Below are 25,693 nucleotides of genomic sequence, written 5' to 3' on the forward strand. Positions count from 1 at the left end.
AAGCAGGTTCCACGCTCAGCACGGAGCCGGACGTGGGGCTCGATCCCGCAGCCCTGGGATCATGACCTGAGCTGAAATCAAGAGTCTGACTGAGCACCCAGGCGTCCTGGGTGTCTAGTGACTTTGAAAAATATAAAATGTGCATAAAAGTCATGTTTATGTGAATTTAAAAATATTTTAAGAACCTCAAAACATGCAGCTCCAGTAGTGATACTGCTGTTGTTTTCAGTTTTAGAGAATTCCGTGGAAGCATACTTGGTTAGTACTCTTTGTGGGTATTTTATTACGTAAATATTCTCTTTCTGAGGAGTGAAATACAGCTTTAATTTTGATGGATACCATTTCTGTCAAACCTTCCTTGAAAGCAGAATTGTTAATCTACCAAGGAATTGTTAGCGGTGGCTAAGCAACTTTTTTTGTTACTGGTTTTGTTTTGAGAAAGGTGGAATGGATGGAAGGGAAGAGGTGGGGTTATGACAGCAGTCTGTGTTCCTTCTGTAACGTGAAACCGAGCTCACCTACAGTGTGTTCCTCTAGAAGGGATGCCGTTGTAGGGTACACAGACGATTACCGGAGTCAGTTGGAGCATTCTGTACAGTTACTTTGGCTTGTGGATGGAGCCCTCCTAAGATCTGCTTCCTGCTTCTATATATCCTCCTGAGATAAAGGGATATGTGGGTGTTTAATTCTTTTTTTTATTAAAATTTTTTTTAACGTTTATTTTATTTTTGAGAGAGAGAGAGAGAGCGAGAGAGCGTGAGCAGAGGAGGGTCAGAGAGAGAGGGAGACACAGAATCCAAAGCAGTCTCCAGGCTCTGAGCTGTCAGCACAGAGCCCCATGAGGGGCTTGAACTCACAAACTGTGAGATCATGACCTGAGCCGACGTTGGACGCTTAACTGACTGAGCCACCCAGGCGCCCCTAATTCTTTTAAGTAATAAAGTATGTAAGCATATCCTAGGGTATATCTAGAACTGATTTTTAATGTGAAGTCTTAAGAATTAAAATTCTGTTTTATGTGGAAATATTTATATAGGGAGAGCTTTAGAATAATCATGGATTCTAGTCATACTTTTAGAATATGTTTTATTCAGGAAGTACATGTTTCAGAGGTATTTAATATACTTATTAAGCAAGTATATTTTGATCATATACATCGTTGTAGAAGATTATTGAGTTTTGTTAAGCTTTGTTCTTTGTTCCATGTTGTAAAATGTGGTCGAACCTATTTTGGGGAAATGTTTGGATCCAGTAAACAACAGAATCCAGTCGGAAGCATGTTAGTCTATTGCACTGTATGGTTATACACCGTCAGTAAATTACTCAGTGTGACATTGTATCTTTTTACATTTATCTTATTGCTGAAGATTGCTGGAAAGTGGGGAAGGATGGCTGATTTTAAGATAAAAAAAGTAATTTCTTTTTTTATCTCTATCATGGTATTTTATAAATTAAAAATGTGTCTCAGACTTGGTCATCTTTTATAGGTGATAGGTTCCGTTCTATCATTGATGATGCTTGGTGGTTTGGAACAGTGCTAAGTCAAGAGCCATATCAGCCGCAGTACCCTGATAGTCATTTCCAGTGCTACATCGTTAGGTCTGTATGCAGTTGAAATGAATTCTCTACAGACATTCGTTCATTGTGGTGGGTGGTTTTATGAATAATATGTTTCAGGTGAAAGACCATGATTTAGTCTGTCATTGAGTCCTGTCCGTCATCCCCATGCAGTGTCTCTCGCACACCCTGGCTGCTTCCCGTTCACCAGAACCCCCTCGGGACAGGTTCTGCTTGCCTCTCTGGTCCCATTTCTGTAGCCTCCTAATAGTTCCTAGTTGAGGAGCACATATTACATCATTTTCCCTGTTCAAGGAAATCGTTGCTGCTTTTCCATTGGCTGTGGAATAAAGTCACATTCTGAAGTGTGGCATTCAAGGCTTCACAGGGTTGTTGAGTTTTTTCCACCTACCCTGGGTACAAGCCACACAGGACTTCTGATTTTGTCTTTGAACATTTTTAATGCTTTCTTTTTCTCATAATGTATTCTCCTAAAAAAATCTTACGGTTAATATTTAAACTTTCATTGCTACAATGAGGTTTTCACATTTTATTTTTGTTTACTCTTTTGTGGATACCTAGTTATTAGCCACAAGTTGTTTTTATGAGAGGCTAACTGGACTTTTGGTTTTTTAATAGGTGGGACAATACTGAAATTGAAAAACTTAGCCCATGGGACATGGAACCAATTCCTGATAATGGTATATGATTCTTTTTTTAAGTTTTAGCAGAAACTATTTAAAAAAAATTTTTTAAACACTTATTTTTGAGAGACAGAGGGAGAGGGAGGGCCAGAGAGAGGGAGAGAATCCCAAGCAGGCTCCATGCTGTGAGCGCAGAACCTGATGCAGAACTCAGACTCATGAACCATGAGATCATGATCTGATTCGAAATCAGGAGTCGGATATTTAACCGACTGAGTTACCCAGGAGCCCCATGGTATATCATTTTTCAATAATGAAAATATTTGACCTGTTTTCAGTAACCGTGAGCTTTACTAACCCCCCACAGAATTAATATGAATCTGGCTGATTAATTCTTATCCTAGGCTTCAAGTTTGATGCTGACTGCATTTTAATAGCCCATTATCATTTCTTACATAATCCTGGCTAGTCGTTTTGTAGCATTTCTCTCCGTTTGGGCTTGTTTCATATTTACTCATTATCCAGGGTTTACATTTCTGGTGCTAGTGTTAGAGACGTGGTATATGGTCCTCAGTGCATCATATCATGAGGCACATGATGTCCATTTGTCCTATTACCGGGGGTGTTAACTTTCATCATGTGACTTAGGTGGTGTCCCAGGTTTCTCCACTATAAAACCACTGCTTTTTCCTTTGTAGTGTCTGGTTTAGGAGTTTTGACAACTTAAGTATAATATATATTTGGTTAATTATTTTTCTTTCTTGTTCTTTGGAATGGAATTTATAGTTGACCCACCTGAAGAGTTAGGAGCTAGTATTTCTGTCACTTCCGATGAGCTAGAGAAATTACTCTACAAACCTCAAGATGGTGAATGGGGCCAGAAATCGAGAGATGAAGAATGTGAACGAATTATTAGTGGTATAGACCAACTTTTGAATCTTGGTAAGTTTTTAGTGTGGAATGTTTCATGTTCAAGTTTTCCTTTCCTCAAAGGTATTTTTGTTATTTAATTTTGAGAGACAGAGAGTAGGAGTGGGGGAGGAGCAGAGAGAGAGGGAGACATAGAATCCCAAGCAGGCTCCAGTCTCCAGGGTCTGAGTGGTCAGCACAGAGCCTGACGTGGGTCTCGAACCCAGGGACCATGAGATCATGACCTGAGCCGAAGTCAGCCACTCAATCGACCGAGCCACCCAGGCGCCCCTCCACAAAAGTATTTTAAAAGCGCAGCAAACTTCGGTGGCATTCTTCACTACAGTTTCTAATTGCTCCTTTTTGTTTGGGCCTGCATTGTTAAACGTGGCTCTAGTTTTGAGGAATTTGCAGAGAAATAATCTCCTGTGGGTAATGAATTTATTGATGAAAATGTTTTGTGTCTGCCTTCATAGACATAGCAGCGGCTTTCGCGGGGCCAGTTGATCTGTGTACGTACCCGAAGTATTGCACCGTAGTAGCTTATCCAACCGACCTCTACACGATTCGAATGAGGCTCGTGAATCGATTCTACAGGTTAGTAGAAACCTCCTTTCACAATAGTTTGAAAAGGTGTTTGGTCATCCTGAGTGGAGTGAATGGAAGTGGTGGTTGATCGTGACAGTGGTGGAGTGGGGGCTGATGCACGCTATTTTCTGTTTCACTCTCTTTCATTATAGTGATCTTGTGGTCTTCTGTGGTAAGACACTGTTCGATGTTGGAGAGGCGTCGGATTAAAAAAAATTCCACGTGCTTCTTACAAATTATGTTAAGTAGTTAGACATCATATTTATTTGCGTGTTATTCCTATTTAGCAGCTTGATTTTAAAAATAAAGTTGAATTTTAAAAATTGGCCTTTGAAAGATTGATTCCCCAGAGTCATCAGCTTTTTATCTTTGGCTTCTAGAGCACTGATAACTATAAAATTTCCTATTCTTAGTGATTTTTAAATTTTTTAAAAAATATTTATTTATTTATTTATTGCTTATTTATTTCTGGGTGAGAGAGAGAGAGAGAGAGAGAGACAGAGAGCTTGTGGGGAAGGGGCTGAGAGAGGAGACATAGAATCCAGGGAGACACAGGCTCCAGGCTCCGAGCTGTCAGCACAGAGCCCGATGGGCTCGAACTCATGAACTGTGAGTGAGATCATGACCTGAGTGGAAGTCGGACGCTTTACCGACTGAGCTACCCAGGTGCCCTGATTCTCAGTGATTTTTTTAAATTTTAAGTAATTGATAGTATTTTATTTGTTACAATTCATCTACTTTGAGAAATTACCATTTCAAAAAACTGACTTCTTACATCGATGGTGTACTTTATCTCTGTAGCCAGACATGGGAATGTGCATTTGTTCAGAAACCACTTTGCCAGGTTACTCTCTTAGGATTGATGATATTTAACACCTTTTCTTCTTTGAGTCTCAGTAGCTTCCGTTGTGCCTGTAGACACTGTGAAAGGGAGGGTTGCTCCAGGTTGCTCTGGATGTGATGAAGTGAACTGTTAAGATTTTTGGTCTTTAATTGTATTCTCTGTGGTTTAGCTTCCAGTATAATTGCTTATGGTTATGATCAGGTTGAGAGCATTAGAAGGTTATTCATTGTAACTTTGCACTTAGGATTTAATATATTAATACATGCTGGCTTAACGTGCTGGGAATTTTTTTTTTTTTTTTTTAAACCTGGTTTCTGTGTTTTTGTTTTCTGAGCTCTAAATTGCCTACTTTTTTGTTTTGAAGGAGGCTATCTGCATTAGTTTGGGAAGTCAGATACATAGAACATAATGCCAGGACATTTAATGAGCCTGAGAGTGTAATTGCAAGATCAGCTAAGAAGATAACTGACCAACTTTTAAAATTTATCAAGTAAGTTACCTCCTATTATAGATGTGGAAAGTGGCTTTGCATGTCTGTACCTCTTGCAGCCATCTAGTTCTTAATTTTTGCTCTCTGAATTACACCCTTTTATTAATATGCTATGTTAAATAACATTTCTGTACATATTTATTGTGATTATTACTTTTAGTAAAGGCATGAAAAACAGAACAATCCAATGTTTTCTGCTTTTTAAAATTGAAATAATTTTATACTACAGAAGTTGCCCTATATATACCCTTCACCGGGTTCCCCTTAGTCATTTTTCATGACTGTGGTGTCCTTATGAAACATGAAGAAATTACCCTTGGTATAACACTAATGGCTGCACACGCTTGCTTGCATTGGGAGATCATTTAGGAGGAGGACGGAAAGTGGGATCTGTTTTAACATCATCTGTTCTGATGAACGTTGTCTGTCACTTTGGACAAATTGCTCAGCCTGTTTCCTTTGAAATTAATGAATTGTGCTGTGTGATCTTAATGCCTTTTTACCATAGCCATAAAAATTGTTTGAAAGAATTATGTATCAGAGAAGATAATTTATAAACTGTGCCATCATTTTTACTATGTGGCTACAAACTGGGAAGTAACTGGTTCTGGTCTATCTTGCTTTGCTGGGTGGAATCCGCTTCTTGCCTGGACGACCTGGACTTGTTTCCTCTTCCCCAGGACTTTCATTTTTTTCTACTTCAGGAAAATCACATACCCATTTTCATCTTCTTCATGCCTAGATAGTCCTACTTCAGCATTCTTTCTTCTGTGTGTACAGGGAAGTTAAGATCTAATTTGCTTTAATTTCTGCTTCTCCCCTCTATTTTGTCTCAAGTCAATCCATGTTCCTGGTACTTACTGTACGAATATGCCTAGTGATGTTAGGAACACTCATCTTCACATTCATCCAGTTGAGACCATAATTGGATTATTTCTGGATTGCCAGCTTAATTTTTATACATACTTAGCTGGGGAAACAAAAACTTACTTTCCATATTCTAAGATGGTCAGTTGTTTCCACAGAGGGTAGATTAAAAAACTGGGTATTCCTTTGCTTGAAATTAGGTATGCATACTTGGGGAACTGTTTCTATCTTAACCTGTAGTTTGAATCTTTGACATCAGACATGACAACTGCATACTCTTAAACATGTGAAAAATTGCTTTTTAGGAATCAAGACTGTACACATATCTCAGAACTTTCTAACACTTCCGAAAATGATGAGCAAAATGCCGAGGATTTGGTAATGAAGTTTGTCAATTTTATAATGATTTCTGTTCGTTTCAAATGGTAACTTAAAAATATTGAGTGAAGTAGAAAAATAACAATTCTTGCTATATTCCAATGAACTATGAAACTATTTTGATAAAAATACATATATTTTTTGTTTTTTTCAATATATGAAATTTATTGTCAAATTGGTTTCCATACAACACCCAGTGCTCATCCCAAAAGGTGCCCTCCTCAATACCCATCACCTCCCCCCCCCCCCCCCGCCATTAACCCTCAGTTTGTTCTCAGTTTTTAAGAGTCTCTTATGCTTTGGCTCTCTCCCACTCTAACCTCTTTTTTTTTTTCCTTCCCCTCCCCCATGGGTTTCTGTTAAGTTTCTCAGGATCCACATAAGAGTGAAAACATATGGTATCTGTCTTTCTCTGTATGGCTTATTTCACTTAGCATAACACTCTCCAGTTCCATCCATGTTGCTACATAGGGCCATATTTCATTCTTTCTCACTGTCACGTAGTACTCCATTGTGTATATAAACCACAATTTCTTTATCCATTCATCAGTTGAAGGACATTTAGGCTCTTTCCATAATTTGGCTATTGTTGAGAGTGCTGCTATAAACCTTGGGGTCCAAGTGCCCCTATGCATCAGCCCTCCTGTATCCCTTGGGTACATTCCTAGCAGTGCTATTGCTGGGTCATAGGGTAGGTCTATTTTTAATTTTTTGAGGAACTTCCACACTGTTTTCCAGAGTGGCTGTACCAGTTTGCATTCCCACCAACAGTGCAAGAGGGTTCCCATTTGATAAAAATATATTTTTAATTATCCAGATATTCAGTGAAGTAATTTGTTTTAACCAATAATTGATACCAAATAAACAGCATATGTCTGCGTGAATAACATAGCTGAGGAATGTGTCCTCTACTTTTGCAATTTCTAAGAGTTGGATTTGATTGTAATTACAAATTAACGAACTTGACCATGCTCACAGTACCCACAAGTTCTTCACTCAAGGTGGTATCAAAGTTCAAGGCAAATATCAGTGATGCTGGGTAATTTCACTTCATACAGAATCGAGCAGGAAGTTACAGGAGTTCTGTATAGTGTCAATTTCTACACAGACCCTTATTGCGATTCACTGATTCTCTTGGTAATTTCTATCGGAATAAAAATGGGCATGCAAATACTTGATTTAGGGAATAAGAAAATGTGTGGAGTATGAAATTCAGAACAGTAGGAAATGGTTTCTTGGGTTTTATGGATAGAGATGAAACACACATTGGAAGTTGCTTATGCATGTCCTATTTAGGTCTTGCACAAAGCACCTTTTTATAGCTATCTATAGGAATTAGTTTTCCTAGGGAGTGTAGAGGGTTATTAAGAATGGTTGGTTTATGGGAGTCTGGGTGCCACAAAGACCTGATAGGGTCTGCCTTTTGAGATTTTTGTGAACAAGTTAAAATCCTTGTAAGACCTAATGTGTTTGATACGCTTTTAGGTTATTACGTTTCGGATGAGAATATTAACACTTAACGGTGCTCTGATTTTTGTTCGTAGGATGATAGTGATCTTCCTAAAACATCTTCTGGAAGAAGGAGAGTAAGTTAATCTGTTCGACTGACCTTTGTTGTTTGCTTATTCTGTATTTTGAAAGCAGCCTCAGATTTCAGGTGTTACTCTGAAAAGTTACCTTGATAATGGGTATCGAGCATTTGTTAAAAGAAATGGGAAATCACTGAGAGGCGGGTAGTCAGGGAAGGTTTAGTGGAAGAGTTGGGACTTGAACTTTGTTTTCAGAATGAGCTGGAGGAGAAAGAGGACGTGCACAAAATAAGGAGCATTTGGGACCCGTGTCACAAAGTAGGCACGTGTAGCATGCCACTAGGCTAGCGGTAGAGCACTGGCCTGCCCAGTGTAGGGACTGAGTGTTGGGGTGAGCAGGGGGGCTGTGTCTGGCTGTTACGTTGGGAGTGGATGGTGGTGATCTTGAAAACCAAGGATTTCATTTAAATTTAAAGGAGAGACTCCGTTTCACCACCATAATAGATGCAGAGGTTTTGAAGGATGACAGAATCGGTACTAAAGGAAGTGAGGAACCTGTTGCAAGAAGTAGAGTGTAAGGCGGAGCCTTGTCAGGGACTGTGCTTGTGTGCAGTGGGAAGGCTGGTAGAGGAGGAGCCCTCGTAGGGGAATGTTCACTGGGGTTTGCTGAATAAACCTTTGTTTTAAATGACACCTGTTGGGAAGATGCAGTTAAGGAGAATGATGTATGGATAGAATGAGTTTTTAGATACTGGGTTTGGTTATAAGTTTTAGATACTAAGTTTGAATTGTGGCGTCACCAGCAGCTCTTGTGGTTATAATGTAACATATTAATTAAAGGAAAGGTTATTAAATTTTTTTAAATGTTTATTTTGAGAGACAGAGACAGTGCAAGTGGGGGAGGGGCAGAGAGAGAAACAGAGAGAAAGAGAGAGAGAGAGAGAGACACTCCCAAGCAGGCTCCGCACTGTCAACGCAGAGCATGACATGCGGCTCGGACCCACAAACTGTGAGATCATGACTTGAGCCAAAACCAAGAATCGGACATTTAAACAGACTGAGTCACTGAGGCACCCCTAAGGAAAGGTTATTAATTTAAAAATGCTTAACATTTTATTTTTAAGTTTTTTTTTAATGTTTATTTTTGAGAGAGAGCATGAGCAGGGGAGGGGCAGAGAGAGGGAGACAGAGGAGCTGAAGCTGTGCTGCCAGCAGAGTCCAATGTCAGGTTCAAACTCATGAACTGTAAGGTCACAACCTGAGCCGAAGTCAGACTGGCTCCCCTAAAATGCTTAACATTTCAAATTTTGTCCAAATACTGCTTAAATTTAAGCTTTTTATCATACTAATTTTCCTAATATGTTTGCGCCAAATAACAGTGGGAAGTTAGACTTGAAGAACTGTCATCTGATTGTCATTTTCGTATAATTTCTTATTTTGGGGGGAAAATAATTTCATTTTTAAACAAAATCCCAGGTGTTTAGTATCTGTATAGTATTTGTTTGCTGTGGCCGCCATAGCAAATCACAAATCTAGTGGCTTAAACAATTAAAAAAAAAAAAAAAAAAAAAAAAAAAAAAAGGTCTTCTAGGTCTGTAGATTAGAAGTCAGACATGGGTCTCAGTGGAGCTAAAATCAGGGTGGTGGCATAGCTGTGTTCCTTTCTGGAAGCCTAGGGTAGAATCCTTCTTCTTGTTATTTTTTAGCTTCTAGAGGCTCTTGTCCCCTCATCTTTTATCTTCAAGCCAGCAGCTTGAAGTCTCGAAGTCTCTCACTTTTATTTTTTTTTTTTTTTATTTTTTTTTTTTTTTTTTTTTTTTTTTTTTTTTTTTTTTTTTTAACATTTTTTATTTTACTTTTTGGGACAGAGAGAGACAGAGCATGAACGGGGGAGGGGCAGAGAGAGAGGGAGACACAGAATCGGAAACAGGCTCCAGGCTCCGAGCCATCAGCCCAGAGCCTGACGCGGGGCTCGAACTCACGGACCGCGAGATCGTGACCTGGCTGAAGTCGGACGCTTAACCGACTGCGCCACCCAGGCGCCCCAAGTCTCTCACTTTTAAAAGGACCTTTGTGGGGCGCCTGGGTGGTTCAGTCAGTTTAAGCGTCTGACTCTTGGTTTCGGCTTAGGTCATGTTCTTGTGGCTTCGTGGGTTTGAGCCCCACATTGGGCTCTGTGCTGACAGTGCAGAGCCTGCTTGGGCTTCTCTCTCTCCCTCTCTCTCTGCCCCTTCCCTTCTTGTCCTGACTCTGTCTCTCAAATAAACTTAAAAAATTTTTTTTTTTTAAATCACCTTTGTGATTACATTGGGCCCATCTTGATAATCCAGGACAGTCTTCCCATCTCAGGATTCAAACCAGTGGTCAGATCTGCCATGTATAGTGACAGCCACAAGTTCTTCAATTAGGATGCAGGTATCTTTGGGGCCATTCTTTAGCCTACCACTTTGTCTAATGCGATTCTTCACTTTCTGTGAAAACGAGTTCTAAACTTGGGAGATAAGTGGTAGAATGAAAAATGTTTTCAGAGTAATGGATGTGATGTTAATGACCTTTACAGAAAAGTGGATTTCTTCTAAGTAGATAGAAAATAAAAGTAGCCACATTGTTATAGTACACAAGGCCACAGCTCACGTGCATTTTTACCACCGTACTATACCAGACCACAGTGTGACATTTCCAAGACTGAAAAAGCTTATAATATTGTGAATGTATTTATAGGTCCGTGATTGGAAAAAAACGAGCATCAAAGCCACCAACTATGTTGAAAATAACTGGAAGAAACAGTGTAAGGAACTAGTGAACTTAATTTTTCAGTGTGAAGATTCTGAACCATTTAGACAACCTGTTGATTTGGTTGAATATCCAGTAAGTTTTGCCATTGTTTGAATGTTTGGGCCTTCTTGTTTTGTATAGAGATTGGGGTGGAGGTGTTTAAATTAAACTTTAACGAGTAAGATGTCTGAGCTTCGTGTTAACTTTGTCTCTCACCGCTAAGGCAGCTGTGGAAGAGTTGTATTACACAGTTTTTCTTGAATTTTCTAGACCCCTCGTAACTTTGGCTAAGACTTAAATCACTGCTACATCTCAATGGGAGGATCCTACATGTTTATCTGTTTTCTTAGTAGGCTCAGCCCCAGGAAAACTATAAACTGGATAAAAGCTCTGTATTCATTCCCCAAATATGAGAATGGAAAATGGCCTTTAAAAAAAAGATTACAAAGCACAGATTTACTGTAAAAGCTTAGAAATTACATTAAGAGTATAAAGAAGGAAATGAAAACCATTTAATATCCTACCAGATATATCATTTTGGTATATTTCTTATTTTTTCTGTATGTCTGAGCCTCTTTTTTAAAAATTATTGATGATTCTTAAGGTCCTTCTAACCTTTTTCTTTTCTCTCATTTTGAATGTTTTGGAGATCTGATGCTCTTAACATTTCTATAAGTAGAAATCAAATCTTTGAACTAATTCTTGTTTTTAAAACCTAGGATTACCGAGATATTATAGATACTCCAATGGATTTTGGAACAGTAAGGGAAACTTTAGAAGCAGGAAATTATGACAGCCCTTTGGAATTTTGCAAAGACATCCGGTTGATATTTAGCAATGCAAAAGCATATACACCAAACAAAAGATCAAAGGTAATTTTAAAAGTGGTTCTCAATGAAAAGAGTGCGTGGTCTGTGTTGATGATCATTTTCCACTTGCTGGTACGTGTTGGAACATTAAGGATGAGTGAGGAGGGCGAGAACACTGGTAAGGCTAGAGCTCTGTCTCTCTCCCCTCACCACAGTTAATGCTTACCTTTCCTAATGTCGTGGAAACAAATGGGAATCGGAGGCAATGAGGCCACCAATGAGAAATGAACAAATTTGAACTTGATACATAGGATGGGAAAAATCTGTTTTTGTACATGTAGGAATCTTGAAGAGTGGACTTGAGATTTAATGATAGATTCTGGAAGATAATTAAAAGTAAGAAAAGGAAAATCGGAAGTGGGGGTAAGACTCCTGAGAGCATAGTAATATTTCCAACCCAAAGAGGAGACACATGAGCCATCTGATTATTGGAGAACACAGGTGGAGAGTATACCCCTAAAGTTGTGTTAAAATGTTACATGTTGGATAACTTCTCATAACTTGTTGAAGCGCAGTGAACAGACAAAGGTGTACATAAGTCTCTCAGTGAATTCTCACGAATAATCACAAACCCTTGTAGCCAGTGTGCTGGTAGTTTAACAAAGAGGGATGATTTGAGAAGACTCTAAAGAACGCACTTGCTTAATATTATAGCACTTTGTCTATGATCAGCAACTATCGCTGCTAAGTAACCATTTTGCCTTAATTTCACTTTCTCTTTATTATCCCCAGACTCTCCTGTGTTAATTATTTCTCAATCTGAGAACTGCTTCCTTGGATTCAATGTGCAGATTTCACATCACTTTAAATCAGTTTAGCATCCGGTCCAACATTTTTCCAAGTTGATGCTATTGTCCGTATTCACTGTTATTGAGACTTTCTTCCCAGAGAGAAATTTCATTCATGCTTTCCCTCGCCTTTTATGTAACATACTATTTGAGGATAGATATATCATCAACTGTACAACTTATTGGATTTTTATATATTATCAGAGTTTCAAAATTGCAGTTAAATATATGTAACATAAGCTTTATTATTTTAACCATTTTTAAGGGTATGATTCGTTGACATTAATTATATTCACAATGCTCAACAATCACTGATTTTCCTAAAACTCTTTCATCACCCCAAACAGAAACTGTAACATGAAGGAGTAACTCTACATTCACTCCCCGCTTAGCCCTTGGTAAATGTCTCATCTACTTTGTCTGGATGCATTTGTCTGTTCTAGATATTTCATACATGGGATCATACAACATTTGCCCTTTCGTGTCTGGCTCCTTTCACTTAGCAGAATTTCTGAAAGGTTCATCCGTGTTATAACATGCATGAGAGCTTTATTCCTTTTTATGCCTGAATGATATTGCATTGTATGGGTATATAATATTTTGTTTATCCATTCATGTCTTGATGGACAGTTGAATTGTTTCTGTTTTTTGGCTCTTACGAATAATGCTGCCATGAATATGGATCACGCCATCTGCTAATAGCGGTGGTTTCACTTCTAACTTCACAATCTGATCTTTCTTGCTTTGTCTTTATATTCTTTCTTTCTGTCTGTCTGTCTGTCTTTCTGTCTTTTGGTCTTTTTTTTTTTTTTGTCTAATTGTTCTGGCTGGGATTTAAAGTACAGTATTGAATAGCAGTGGTGGAAGCAGGCAACCTTGTCTCTTTCCTGATCGCAGGGGGAAGATTTTCCATATTTCACCATTGTGTATGACGTTAACTGTGGGGTTTTTTCATACATGCCTTTTTTCATTTTGAATAGCTAATTTTAGCACCCATTTTTGTTCAATGTTTATGTTCAACTCAAGTGTATTAACTGAATTTTATATAAAACCCAACGAGAAGACATAAAATAATATGAAAGTGATTCTTAAGAGAATCAGATTTCAAACAATATGATTAAGGAAATAAAGCCACTTGTTAAAATTGGTGACTAATGTTAGAATTCACATTTGAAGGGAAAGAGTAAGGTATACACAAAATACTGGAAATGTCAATGATCGTTTCAGATGAAGTGACATTTTGAATTTCACATGTATTGTGTATATATATGTGTGTGTGCATACATATTTATAAAGCGTATAAGAAATTGCTATAGCTCACATGCCTAAAAAAATACATTTTTTAAAATGTTTATTTATTTATTTTGAGAGAGAGACTCCCAAGCAGGCCCTGCAGTGTCAGTGCAGAGCTGGATGCAGGGATCAAGTTCATGAATGGGGAACTCATAAACTGAGCCGAAACGCAGTTGGATGCTTAACTGACTCAGCCACCCAGGCGCTCCTCACACACTTTTTTCTGAAGATTCTCTAATGTTAAAGTGTCTCCACCCCGCTGCCTGGTGCATCGGAGTGATTGAACGTTAGACTTTGATACTTCCTTTTCAGGAATGATTGTGAATGAGTAAAGAGTACTTCCTGTAAATACATAGCTGTACCAAAGTTATTTATAGGAGCACTGAATATCATGTTGCGGTTCTTTGACAGATTTGATATTATTTAATTATCAAAGCTGTTAAAACACCATCTTTCATATCTGTTACAGTTCTGGGGCCTGTTTTCTTCTCCTGTGGCAAGATAGGCTTTGGTCTGTAATCCATGCTTAGATCTAAGTGGCCTTACTGGAGGTCAGACTGCAAGTTGGAGACTGGGGTGAAGTGTCTTTGTCTCCTTGCCCCGAGGACACACTGCTCTCTTGCTGCCTAGACGGCAATCCTAAAACTAGCCAGCTCCACATCTAACTAGGAGAAGGGGACATCTTTAGGATTTGTATATGTAAATGTGAAAATGAGAACAGCTGGTTGAGAACCATTGACCTATAGACTGTAGTAAGTCCTGGATTCTAGACAATTGCTTTAATACTTTCTTTCATCTGAGAGTTATATGTTCGGTACTGCGTGTTTCTGGCAGATGTCATTGAAGGAAGGGTGGGATGGATGAAATAAGTAACAGCTGTTGTCTATAACTGATGTAATAGGTTGCAATTATACTCTTTTTTGTGAAAGTATTTTTCAAGATATTTTGTAGTTCTAGTTTTGCTCTCATATTCTTGCAGATTTACAGTATGACCTTGAGATTGTCTGCCTTATTTGAAGAAAAAATGAAGAAAATCTCCTCTGATTTTAAAATTGGTCAGAAATTCAATGAAAAACTTCGAAGAAGCCAGAGGTTCAAGAGACGGCAAAATTGTAACCGTGTCAGTCAGGCTAACAGAAGTATCAGGTGATTGGTTATTTCAGGCTTTGTATGCAATTTAAAAAGTTTCAGGTTGTGATACTTCTTTAATTTTATTATTCTACAATGATTAGGAGTATAGTATATTCCGAAAGTTGTTTTTTTTTTAATGGCTTGAAAATACTGTGTGCATATAGAGCTATTGTATAATTTGTAATTAGGTAAATTTTTAAGCATTTAAGGAAAATTATAGATTTTTAAAATTTTACTAAGGATTAAAGTATCATTTATGTATTTACATAAGAACTTTTTTTTTTTTTTTTTTATAATGCAGAGAGTAAAGTGATTGCTTTGGGTGTCGAGCATTTGATTGTGTTAAGAGAAATAGCGATTAGGCACTATGTGCCCTATTGTTTCTGAGGATTAGTTATGAAGAAGACATATAAAATGCAGGGCTTATTCTCCGTCAGGAATTTGATATTAATTTGTATTCTGTCATCTTTGTGTAGCCTATGTTACTGTCAGGTTTCCAGGCATCTCACAGTGTTGCAGCGCGAAAGTGGAGTCCGTCCTGTGTCGTCTGTGTCCAGGCTTGTCTTGAACAAGCGCCGTGTCCGTGATGGGTGTCTTCGTGCATGTTTTGGGGACTGTGCTCTGCATCTCCGTTCAGAACCATCTCCTTCAGATCAATAGTATTTAAATCTCATAAGCTTGTTCTCGTTTAGCTCCCTCCCTTCCATTTTGTGCTCTTGTCGTCAGATTACATCTTTGCTTTATCTAGTTTTCTTTCAAATCGGTTAAGGAAAGAATAAAAACATCACTGACACTGTTATTTATATTTACCTATGTAAATTACCTTTCCCAGTGGTTCTTATTTCTTTGTGTGGGTTTGAGTTACCCTCTGGTGTCCTTTCTTGTCAGCTTGAGATCCTTTTGTGTTTCTTGTAAGGCAGATGTGCTAGCAGTTAATTCTGACAGTTTTCCTTTTGGACTAATTTTGCTGGATATAGAATTCTTAGTTGACCATGTTTTGTTTTCCTCCCAGCGTCTCTCCCACTGCCTGCCGAACTCTGTTGTTTCTGATGAGAAGTCAGCTCTCAGTGCCGCTGAGGTTCCCTCCCTCGTCCATGTGGAATGGTTTTTCTCTTGCTGCTCTCACAGTTCTCTGTCTGCATTTTGCAGCTGACTTTGATGTGTGTAGGAATTTTTCCAGCTTTGTAGAAGACCGTTTTTCATAAAATCTGGGTGGTTTCCAGCCATTACTCAATTTTTTTCTGCCCCTTTCCTCTCATTTGTGGGCTGCCATTATACATATGTTGATATGATGGATGGTCTCCCACAGGCCTCTGAGGCTCTCTTCATTTTTCCCCCTTCTCTTTCTGTTCTTCAGATGGGATAATAATTTATTGACCTACCAAGTTCACTGATTCTTATACCAGCTCATACCAGCTCACATCTACTGTTGGGCCTATCTTGTGAATGTTTATGTCAGTTACTGTGCTTTCCAACTCCAGAGTCTTTGGTTGGTTTTTTGTAATTTCTGTGTCTCTACTGATATTTTCTGTCCTCGTGCTTTTCTTTAATTCTGTAAACATGATTTTATTTGGTTCTTCAAATGTGTTTATAATGGTGGATTTAGCTCAGCATCTGGGTCCTTTCAGAGACAGTTTCCATTGAGTGCATTTTTGCCTGTGTATGGGCAAACTTCCTTGATTCTTGGTATGTCTTGTACTGTTTTGTTGGAAGTGGGACAAACTTAGTAATCTGGTTTTCTTGTCACTGTTTGTTAACATATTGTAGAAACTCTAGACTCTGATTCTTGTCCCTCTGTGATGATACTTGTTGCTGGTTTTGTTTAGTGAGTTACCTTAGACCAGTTCTGTAGTTTGTCTTTCCCGCAGTGGTAAGCCGCTGAAATCTGCTTTTTAAAAATTTATTTTATTTTATTTTTTCTGAGAGAGAGAGACAAAGAATCTTAAGCAGGTTCCACACTCATTGTGGAGCCTGACACGGGGCTTGATCCCAAGACCCTGGGATCATGACCTGAACTGAAATCAAGAGTCGGATGCTCAACCAACTGAGCCACCCAGGTGCCCCTTAAAAATGAAAAAAAAAAAAAAAAAAAAAAAAGTGGGGGGGCCTGTGTTCCTGGGTGTCTTCCCTGACTTACCACAGCGCAGTGGTCAGAATTTGTGCTTAAACCCATCAAGTAAGCCCTCCACCCTTTTCTGAAGGAGGCCTTTGTGTGAAGTGAGGCCAAGTTCACTTTCTGCCTATATTTTTCCAGGCATGAGAGTCTCAAGGTAATCCAGGGACGACTGGATAACAGGGCTCTCCCCAGTCTTTCTTGAGTATTTGTGGAAGCTTCCACATCCCCAGGACGATTTTGGAGCTTTTCAAAGACTCCTGTGACTGTCTCATTCTGTAGCTCTCCTTTAAATTTTGTGGCTGAGCTCTGTTGCTCTGACCGGTTTCACAGACTTGGGCTGCTACGCGGTCGGCCTGGCTGGATTTCCAGCAGTGAGTTTAGTGCGGTTTGGTGAAGTTCTCAAGTCAGGCCAGCTCTTTCCGCCTCCTCATCCTGGTCCTCAAGGCTGTGCCACAGAATTGGGGTGTGTGTGACTGGGAGGAGCCCCGAGTTAAAATACCAAAACTCCAGTAAAGTTTTTTCTTCGATTCAGAAGGTTTTCTAGAATAAAGGCTTTTTTAATAAAGGCCCTTTTTAATAAAGGCCTTTGATTACTTTCCAGAGTTGCGAAATGATTGTTTTGGATGATTTTGCCAGTTTTATCTTTGCGTTTTGGGTGAGAGGATTTGCCAGAGTCCTCCTTGCATCCCTGCCCCAGTGTTTGGAACAGCAGAACTGCACTGAACCGGGCAGACGTGCTCCTTAGCCTTAGGGAAATGAGTTCAGCCCGTTCAGCTGCTTTACAGTCCATAATTTGGGGGCATACGTTACGAGGTACTATGTGAGTCCTCCCTGCGTTGTTTTTTTTTTTTTTTGAACTTTTAATTTTGAAATAATTTCAGAATTACAGAGAAGTTGAAGAATAATTCACAGAACTCCTTTATACTTTACCTGGACTCACCAATTTTTCATAGTACGTCACATATGCTTTATTGTTGCTTTATCTTTTTGTTGGGTGTTTTTCTTCTCAATCATTCAAAAGAATATATCTGACACCTTGCTCCTTTACCCCTAAATATTTGGTGTGGATTTGCTAAAAATAAGGTTCTAACCACATCTTACTGTATTTCTACAGTTGACCTAATAATGTCCTTAGGACAAATTTTTTTTCTAATCTAGACCCAAGTGAGGATCTTGTGTTGCATTGCGTATAGTTCATGGTCTCTTTAGTCTGTGTTTTGGGTTTTTTTTTTTTTTTTTTTTTTTTAAACATTAGCTCATTTAATCATCAGCCAATCTTATTTTTTATTTTTATTTAGTTTTTAAGTAATCTCTGTGCCCAGCATAGGGCTCAAACTCATGACCCTGAGATCAAGTCACATGCTCTACTGACTGAGCCAGCCAAGCACTCCTTTTTAGTCTGTTTCTTCATCATCATCATCATCATCATCATTATTATTATACTTTAAGTTTATTTTGAGAAGAGAGTGCTTGCATGTGCACAAGTGGGGGAGGGACAGAGAGAAAGGGGGAGAGAGAGAATCTCAAGCAGGCTCTGTGCTCAAACTCAAGAACTGTGAGATCATGACCTGAGCCTAAATCCAGAGCTAAGCACTTAACCAACTGAGCCACCCAGGTGTCTCTGTTTTTTTTTTTTTTTAATATTGATTGATTGACTGACAACTGAGCGGGGGAGGGGCAGAGAGAGAGAGAGAGGGAGGAAGAGAATCCCAAGCAGGCTCTGTGCTGTGAACCTAGAGCCTGACAGTGGGGCTTGAACTCACAAACCGTGGGATCATGACCTGAGCTGAAATCAAGAGTAGGTCACTTAATTGATTGAGCCACCCAAGCACTCCTCTTTAGTCTGTTTTAATCAGGAATTTTATTTTCTACCTTTGTCTTCTTAATTGACATTTTTGGAGAGTATGGGTCATTTATTTTCTAAAATGTCCCCCAGTTTGGGTTTTTCTGTTATTTTAGGAGTTTTTAATTTTTTTGTTTAATTATTTAAAAAAAAAGCTCTTTCTCTTTGAACAATAAAGAGTTTAACAGTTAAGAAGGACATAGGATAAAAAAAGGGAACAGTTTTACTCCTGAGATATTTATCATTTTGTCTTCTGTTTAAAAGGAAGTTTATGATGAGTATAAGCATGTAATTGTTTTCTTTTGTATTTATTGGTCTGCCTTCTAGTTGATATTAATAGAAATTAATATTTTGAGTTTTTTGTTTTAGTCTTTACTTTTTATTTTATTTTTTTATTATTAAAAATAATTTTTTTAATGTTTATTTTTGAGAGAGAGAGACAGAGCATGAGCGGGGGAGGGGCAGAGAGAGAGGGAGACACAGAATCCGAAGCAGGCTCCCGGCTCTGAGCTGTCAGCACAGAGCCTGATGCGGGTCTCAAACTCAAAGACCCCGAGATCATGACCTGAGCCGAAGTCAGACCCTCGACTGACTGAGCCACCCAGGCGCCTCTTATTTTTTACGTTTTAATCTATTGTCAAGTTAGCTAACTTACAGTGTATACAGCATGGTCTTAGCTTTGGGAGTAGGTTCCTGTGGTTCATCACTTACATACAACACCCAGTGCTCATCCCAACAAGTGCCCTCCTCAGTGCCATCTCCCGTTTTCCTGCTCTCCCTCCATCCCCCCACCTCAGCAACCCTCAGTCTGTTCTCTGTATTTAAGAGTCTCTTATGGTTTGCCTCCTCTCTGTTTGTAACTTATTTTTCCTTCCCTTCCCCTATAGTCTTCTGTTAAGTTTCTCAAATTCCACATATGAGTGAAAACATGACATCTGTCTTTTTCGGACTGATTTCTAGAAGTTAACATTTTGCTGTAAAAAAGCTTGAAATTTCTTGATTATGATAAACAATTACTGCTTTAAAGAACCTTGTGGTTATCTTTAAGCTCAGGTGCCTTAAATACAAAGCTCTTTTATCTTTTTGTTTTAAAGGAAAATAGGATTACTCAACATGAATATTACCCAGATCTGTAATTTAAAACAAAAGCCTGTCTTGTCCTAAACTTCCACTCTTTTTCTTGATAATCCATGGCTCAGGGGTCAAACACAGTGAACTGGTACTTAGAAGTAAACAGATTGGTCTTAGAAAAAACTAGCTTGTTCTGATCTTTTTTTTGGCCTCTGTTCTTTCTGGTTAGATTTTGTTGATTTCTCCTTTTATATACTGTTACACGTATATGTCTACATATGTAAATAGACCAGAGAGAAAGTTGTTTCTTATTGAGACTCAGATTTGTAATATGAATGAATGCGTGTATTACATAAATGTTGGCTCCTCTTAGCATTTAATCCAAAGAATTTAAGATATTCAGTATGATTTTCTACTCTGTAACTTGGGTCATTTGTTCGTTACTTCAGTTTGGAACAAAATGGTGTCAAACTTAGAGTAAGGATATCCATAGTAATCCACGTCAGAATAAGATGTTAACAATGAATATTTCAATGTTTTGATCATAAAATTTTTCTCAGGTTAAGTAGTTATACACTTTTATTCAGGCATTCCCTGTTTAATTAAATTTTGTTTCCTTTGTTCATATCTTTGACCAGAAATATCAAACAGAAGCGGTTAAAATCTCAGACAAAAGTAATTCCTGAATTGGTGGGCTCTCCTGCCCACTCTCCCTCCAGTAGGGGTGCCTATTCTGCAGGCCGTAAGACAGGTGCTAGTGTCTCTTCGGGTGTGACTTCTGGGGACTCCTCAGATTCGGCAGGATCGTCAGAAAGAATGAGAAGACTTAGGACTGTCACTCTGAAAAATGGCTCCACGTTATCTGGTAAGACGTGAACATCGTTCTTTAATTGTTTAGCACTCAAGTAGCACGGCAGCACGGCTAGTTACTCCAGGTTCAGAGGAGAGAATGAAGAAGACTGGCCTTGACATATACGAAACCTACAATTCAGTGGAAGAGTCAAAAGTAACAAATGGGGAACGGTTAAAATATGTTTGATAAGTGCTGTTCTTTGCAAATGGTGCAGCCATATTCTATGCAAATTTGAATCTTCTAAATCGTAAAAAATGGGATACAAATACCATACTTTGAATTTTTTTTTTTTTTTACATTTATTTATTGAGAGACATAGAGCACAAGTTTGGGAGGGGCAGAGAGAAAAGGAGACACAGAATCCGAAGCAGGCTCCAGGCTCCGAGCTGTTAGCGCAGAGCCCGATGCGGGGCTCGAACTCGCAAACCGTGAGATCGTGTCCTAAGCCGAAGTCGGATGCTCAACCGACTGAGCCACCCAGGCGCCCCAAATATCATACTTTGTGTGCCAAGTATACTTCCGGTGGTTTTTCTTTAAATTAAAAAAAAAAAAAGACATGGTAATCATGTGTGTTTACATGGAAGGCCTAGTAAATTCTATACCGTTTATGTTCTTGCTCTTTGGTAATACAACTACTGCGGATCCTCACCCTTTGTTAGCATCGTGGGAGTGAGGCTGTGGTATGCGAACGCTTCCCGGTTGCCATGAGTGGTTTTGGCAGCTTGCAATGGTAGTGTGGTAATTACTACTATAATGTAAAATAATAGGATCAAAGGGGTAGAAAGCAGCCACATATTAGACAGACTGGCAAGCCTTGCAGAAGTGTTTGGATTACCTAGTTGGGTCTCTCGATGAGTAAGGAAATCACATGATGAATTGTTTCAGGAACATTAGTCCATTCGGCAGTTGTACGCAGGGAAGAGGGAGAGTCTGGAAAGTGAGTCGGCGTGCTGGGGAGTGGACTGGAATAGAACAGGAGTAGTCTGTGGCAAACCAGCAGAGCGGTTTCAGAGGAAGAGACACAGCCTGGGGACTGGCGTCCTTCTATCGCAGCCACCGTCTTTAACGCGGAGTTGGGTCGTATTGTGGAGCAAAATTTTGACTTTTGGCAACCTGCTCCCACTCATTTCCATGAAGCTTTCATTCCGTGACATGTATGTAAGAACGGAGGGGACAAAGGAATGGGACACTTGGGTGTCCTGTGCGGTGCCTCACACTGGAGCATGCAGTCATTCAGTGGAGTGGTAGGAAGGAATGACCTGTACTGTTTAAATTGTTTATCTTGTTTCGTCTACCTCCCTCCCCCCTTTATGGTGGCACGTGTAAAAATGACCCTTCTTGAGCTGAAAGCATGTGGTATCGCTACGCGGTTATGGGGCTTACCTGCGAAAGGCTTGAAAGTCTGTCCCCTGACATGCGGGACTTAAAGTGGCCGTTCTTCCTACAGGACCTACAGGAAGTACATGTTTCGTAGGACAGCAGGAAGTGGAGGGGGGCTGATTACATTCTTAGATGCAAATTTGTTTATCAGATATACAAACTGTATTTTCTGAATCCAACCCAGGATTAATATGTTACTTTCAGAAATAATAGGGGCGCCTGGGTGGCTCAGTCAGTTGAGCATCCGACTTCGGCTCAGGTCATGATCTCATGGTTCGTGAGTACGAGCCCCGCATCGGGCTCTGTGCTGATAGCTCAGAGCCTGGAGCCTGCTTCTGCTTCTGTGTCTCCCTCTCTCTCTGCCCCTAACCCACTCGCATTCTGTCTCTGTCTCTCTCAAAAATAAATAAACATTAAAAAAAACTAAAAACAAACAAAAAAAAAGAAATAATAGAACAAACGATTTGGAATGCTGTCTATGTACCTTTTAATACCAAACATTTATGGGCTGTTTTTTTTTTTTAGTTTATTTACTTTTGAGAGAGGGGGTGAGACTGTAGGGAAGGGGCAGAGAGAGGGAGAGACAGAATCCCAAGCAGGATCTGTGATGTCAGCACAAAGCCTGATGTAGGGCTTGAACTCATGAACTGTGAGATCATGACCTGAGCCGAGATCAAGAGTTGGACCTTAACCAACTGAGCCACCTAGGCGTCCCTATGAGCTGTTCTTTGAAACAGTTTTTACAATTATAATCTCTCTTGAGTATCTTGAGAATCTGCTTTTAGCTTGTTGTTATGAAATAGGACTGCTTGTGTGTGCGAAGATAGAATGTATGTGATGAACTGTTGATGCTTTATTTTTCTTAGAAAGTGAAATGGAAGATTCCTTAGATACCTCTTCATCTTCAGCTTCAAATAGTTCAGAGGAAAGCAAAGAGAGTTCAAGACCTCGGGAATCTTCCTTACGTAGTGGGCTGGCCAGAAGCAGTAATCTCCGGGTGACCAGAACCAGAGCTGCTCAAAGAAAAACTGGTAAGAGACTCAGTGGTTGGTACTTTGGAGGAATGTTTATCAAGAGAATCCATAAGCTAAGCATGGAATGACTTACTGTTTTAAGGCATCTACAGATGATTAAATGTCTTCTTTAGATTTTTTGAAAATTGGTATATAATTGACATATAACATATTTTAGGTGTAGAACATGATAATTTAATATTTGTATACACTACAAAATGATCACAAGTATAGTTACTGTCAGTCACTATACATAGTTATAAAAATGTTTATTTCTCGTAATGAGGACTTAAGATTTACTCCTAGCAACTTTCAAATATGCAACAGAATATTATTAACTACGGGCATCATGTTGTACATTACATCCCTATGACTTATAGCTGGAAGTTTGTACCTTTTGACCTCCCTTCCCCCCACCAGTCTGTTCTCTGTATCAGTGAGCTTGGTTTTTTGGTTTGTAGATTACACATAGAAGTAAAATCATGCAGTATCCATCTTTCTCTGTTGACTTATTTTGCTGAGCGTTTACACCTTCAAGGTCCATGTATGTTGTTACAGACGGCAGGATTCCACTCCTTTTTATGACTGAATAACATTCCATTGTATAGATAAACCACATCTTCTTTTCTGTTCATCCATTAATGGGTGCTTAGGTCGTTTCCGTGTCTTGGCTTTTGTACATACCACTGCAGTGAAATTGGGGTGCATATATCTTTTTAAATTAGTGCTTGAGTGGGGTGCTTGGGTGGCTCAGTCTGTTAAGCGTCCGACTCTTCAGCTCTGGTCATGATCTCACGGTCTGTAAGTTCAAGCCCTGCATCAGGTGCTGCATTGACAGTGCCTGAATGGTGATATTGAACATCTTTCCATGTTCCTGTTGACCATTTGTATGCTGTATTTTAAAAAATGTCTACTCAGAGCCTCTGTCCACTTTTTAATCGATTGGTTTTTGCTATTGTATGAGTTCTTTAAATAGTTTGGATATTTTGAGGTAGCTGGATGGCTCAGTTGGTCAGGCATTCGACTTTGGCTCCAGGTCATGATCTCACAGGTTCGTGGGTTTGGGTCCCTTGTTGGGCTCCACACTCAGAGCCTGGAGCCTGCTTCAGATTCTGTGTCTCCCTCTCTCTCTGCTCATGCTCTGTCTTTCTCTCAAAAATGTGTGTGTGTGTGTGTGTGTGTGTGTGTACACACACACATATATGAACATCTAAAAAATAAGTATTTTGGATAATTAACCCCTAATCACATGATTTGCACATATCAGTAAGTTGCCTTTTTATCTTATTGATGATTTCTTTTGCCTTGCGGAAGCTTTTAGTTTGATGTAGTCCCACTTGTTTATTTTTGGTTTTGTTGCCTCTAATTTTTGTGTCCGATCCAAAAAAAACCATCGGCAAGATCAACGTCAAGGAGCTTATTTACCAGGCCTGTGTTTTCTTCTAGGAGGTTTATGTTTCGGGTCTTACGTTGAAGTCTTTGATCCATTTTGTGTTAATTTTTGTGTATGGTGTAACATAGTAATGTCGCTTTATTCTTTTGCATGTGGCTGTCCAGTTTTCCCAACACTGTTGAAGAGACTGTCCTTTCCCCCATTGTATATTCTTACCTCTTTTGTTGTAAATTAATTGGCCATATGTGCATGGGTTTATTTCTGGGCTCTCTGTTCTGTTCCAGATTTAGGACTTTTTAGATTTAGAAAGGAAACCTGTTTTGGCATTAAAAAATAGGGAACACCAGTTCTAAAATAATAAATTCATTGCAAAATGTTGAAATAAGGAAGACCTTTCTAATCTTATTGCTACTTTATTTCTAGGTCCAGTTTCTTTAGAAAATGGATGTGGCAGAAAAGCCACTCGAAAGAGAGTCTATTTAAGTGACTCTGATAATAATTCAGTGGAGGCTGGTGAGAGCCTAAAAGCCAGGGCTGGAAATAACCGGAAAGTGCTACGAAAGTGTGCTGCTGTGGCTGCCAATAAGATCAAGCTGATGAGCGATGTCGAGGAGAACTCTAGCTCTGAAAGTGTCTGTTCTGGCCGGAAGCTGCCTCACCGTAATGCTTCTGCTGTGGCTAGAAAAAAGTTATTACACAATTCTGAAGATGATCAGAGCTTAAAGTCAGAAATTGAAGAAGAGGAGCTAAAAGATCACAATCGACCATCACCACTGTCCAATTCTCATGCTGCCCAGAATACTGTGAATGAATCTGAAAATGGGGATTCAGAGTCAGAAAGTGACTTACGAGTAGCCCGAAAAAATTGGCAGGCCAATGGTTACAAGTCTCATACTCTGGCAACTTCTAAAACAAAATTTCTTAAGATAGAGTCTTCTGAGGAAGACTCTCAAAGTCACGATTCAGATAATGTACAGACCAGAACTGCTGGTCCGTCAACCTCTGGGCAGAAACTTAGGGCAAAAAGCATCTCCGAGGAAGAGGAAGAAGCAGATTCCGAACCGGGAAAGTATGCTGGTAGAAAGTACAACACAGGTCGCAAGAATCTTACTTTCCTTAAAAAAGCAAAGATCTTCAGTGATTCTGAGGACTCTGAATCCGAAGAGCGAGATCGAGAAGATGGCCGATGTCATGAAATGGACACGAACCCGATCAGAGGGGGTTTGAAGCGTGAACCAATTGCCGGGTCCCAGTGTTTCTCAGATCATGTATCTGAGACTGATTTGGATTCAGATGATGACAAAACAAAAGAAAAACCCAACAGTTTTGTGAGAGGTAATTCAAAACATGGAGCCTTGGCTC

General features: G+C 39.3%; 1 protein-coding gene across 1 annotated transcript in view; it reads left to right on the plus strand.

The window, feature by feature from the left end:
- BRWD1 (bromodomain and WD repeat domain containing 1) overlaps nt 1-25,693 on the plus strand; it is a 122,439-nt gene that overhangs the window by 90,666 nt on the left and 6,080 nt on the right. Inside the window, exons 28-40 of the mRNA XM_042956021.1 lie at nt 1,488-1,599; nt 2,197-2,258; nt 2,988-3,143; nt 3,587-3,707; nt 4,907-5,032; nt 6,205-6,277; nt 7,822-7,863; nt 10,528-10,674; nt 11,301-11,453; nt 14,511-14,677; nt 20,331-20,557; nt 22,792-22,956; nt 24,755-25,666. Of these exons, the coding sequence (XP_042811955.1) occupies nt 1,488-1,599; nt 2,197-2,258; nt 2,988-3,143; nt 3,587-3,707; nt 4,907-5,032; nt 6,205-6,277; nt 7,822-7,863; nt 10,528-10,674; nt 11,301-11,453; nt 14,511-14,677; nt 20,331-20,557; nt 22,792-22,956; nt 24,755-25,666 (2,463 nt within the window). The remainder of the gene's footprint in view (nt 1-1,487; nt 1,600-2,196; nt 2,259-2,987; nt 3,144-3,586; nt 3,708-4,906; nt 5,033-6,204; nt 6,278-7,821; nt 7,864-10,527; nt 10,675-11,300; nt 11,454-14,510; nt 14,678-20,330; nt 20,558-22,791; nt 22,957-24,754; nt 25,667-25,693) is intronic.

Source organism: Panthera leo, chromosome C2 (genome assembly GCF_018350215.1).
Source record: "Panthera leo isolate Ple1 chromosome C2, P.leo_Ple1_pat1.1, whole genome shotgun sequence".
Taxonomy (NCBI): Eukaryota; Metazoa; Chordata; class Mammalia; order Carnivora; family Felidae; genus Panthera; species Panthera leo.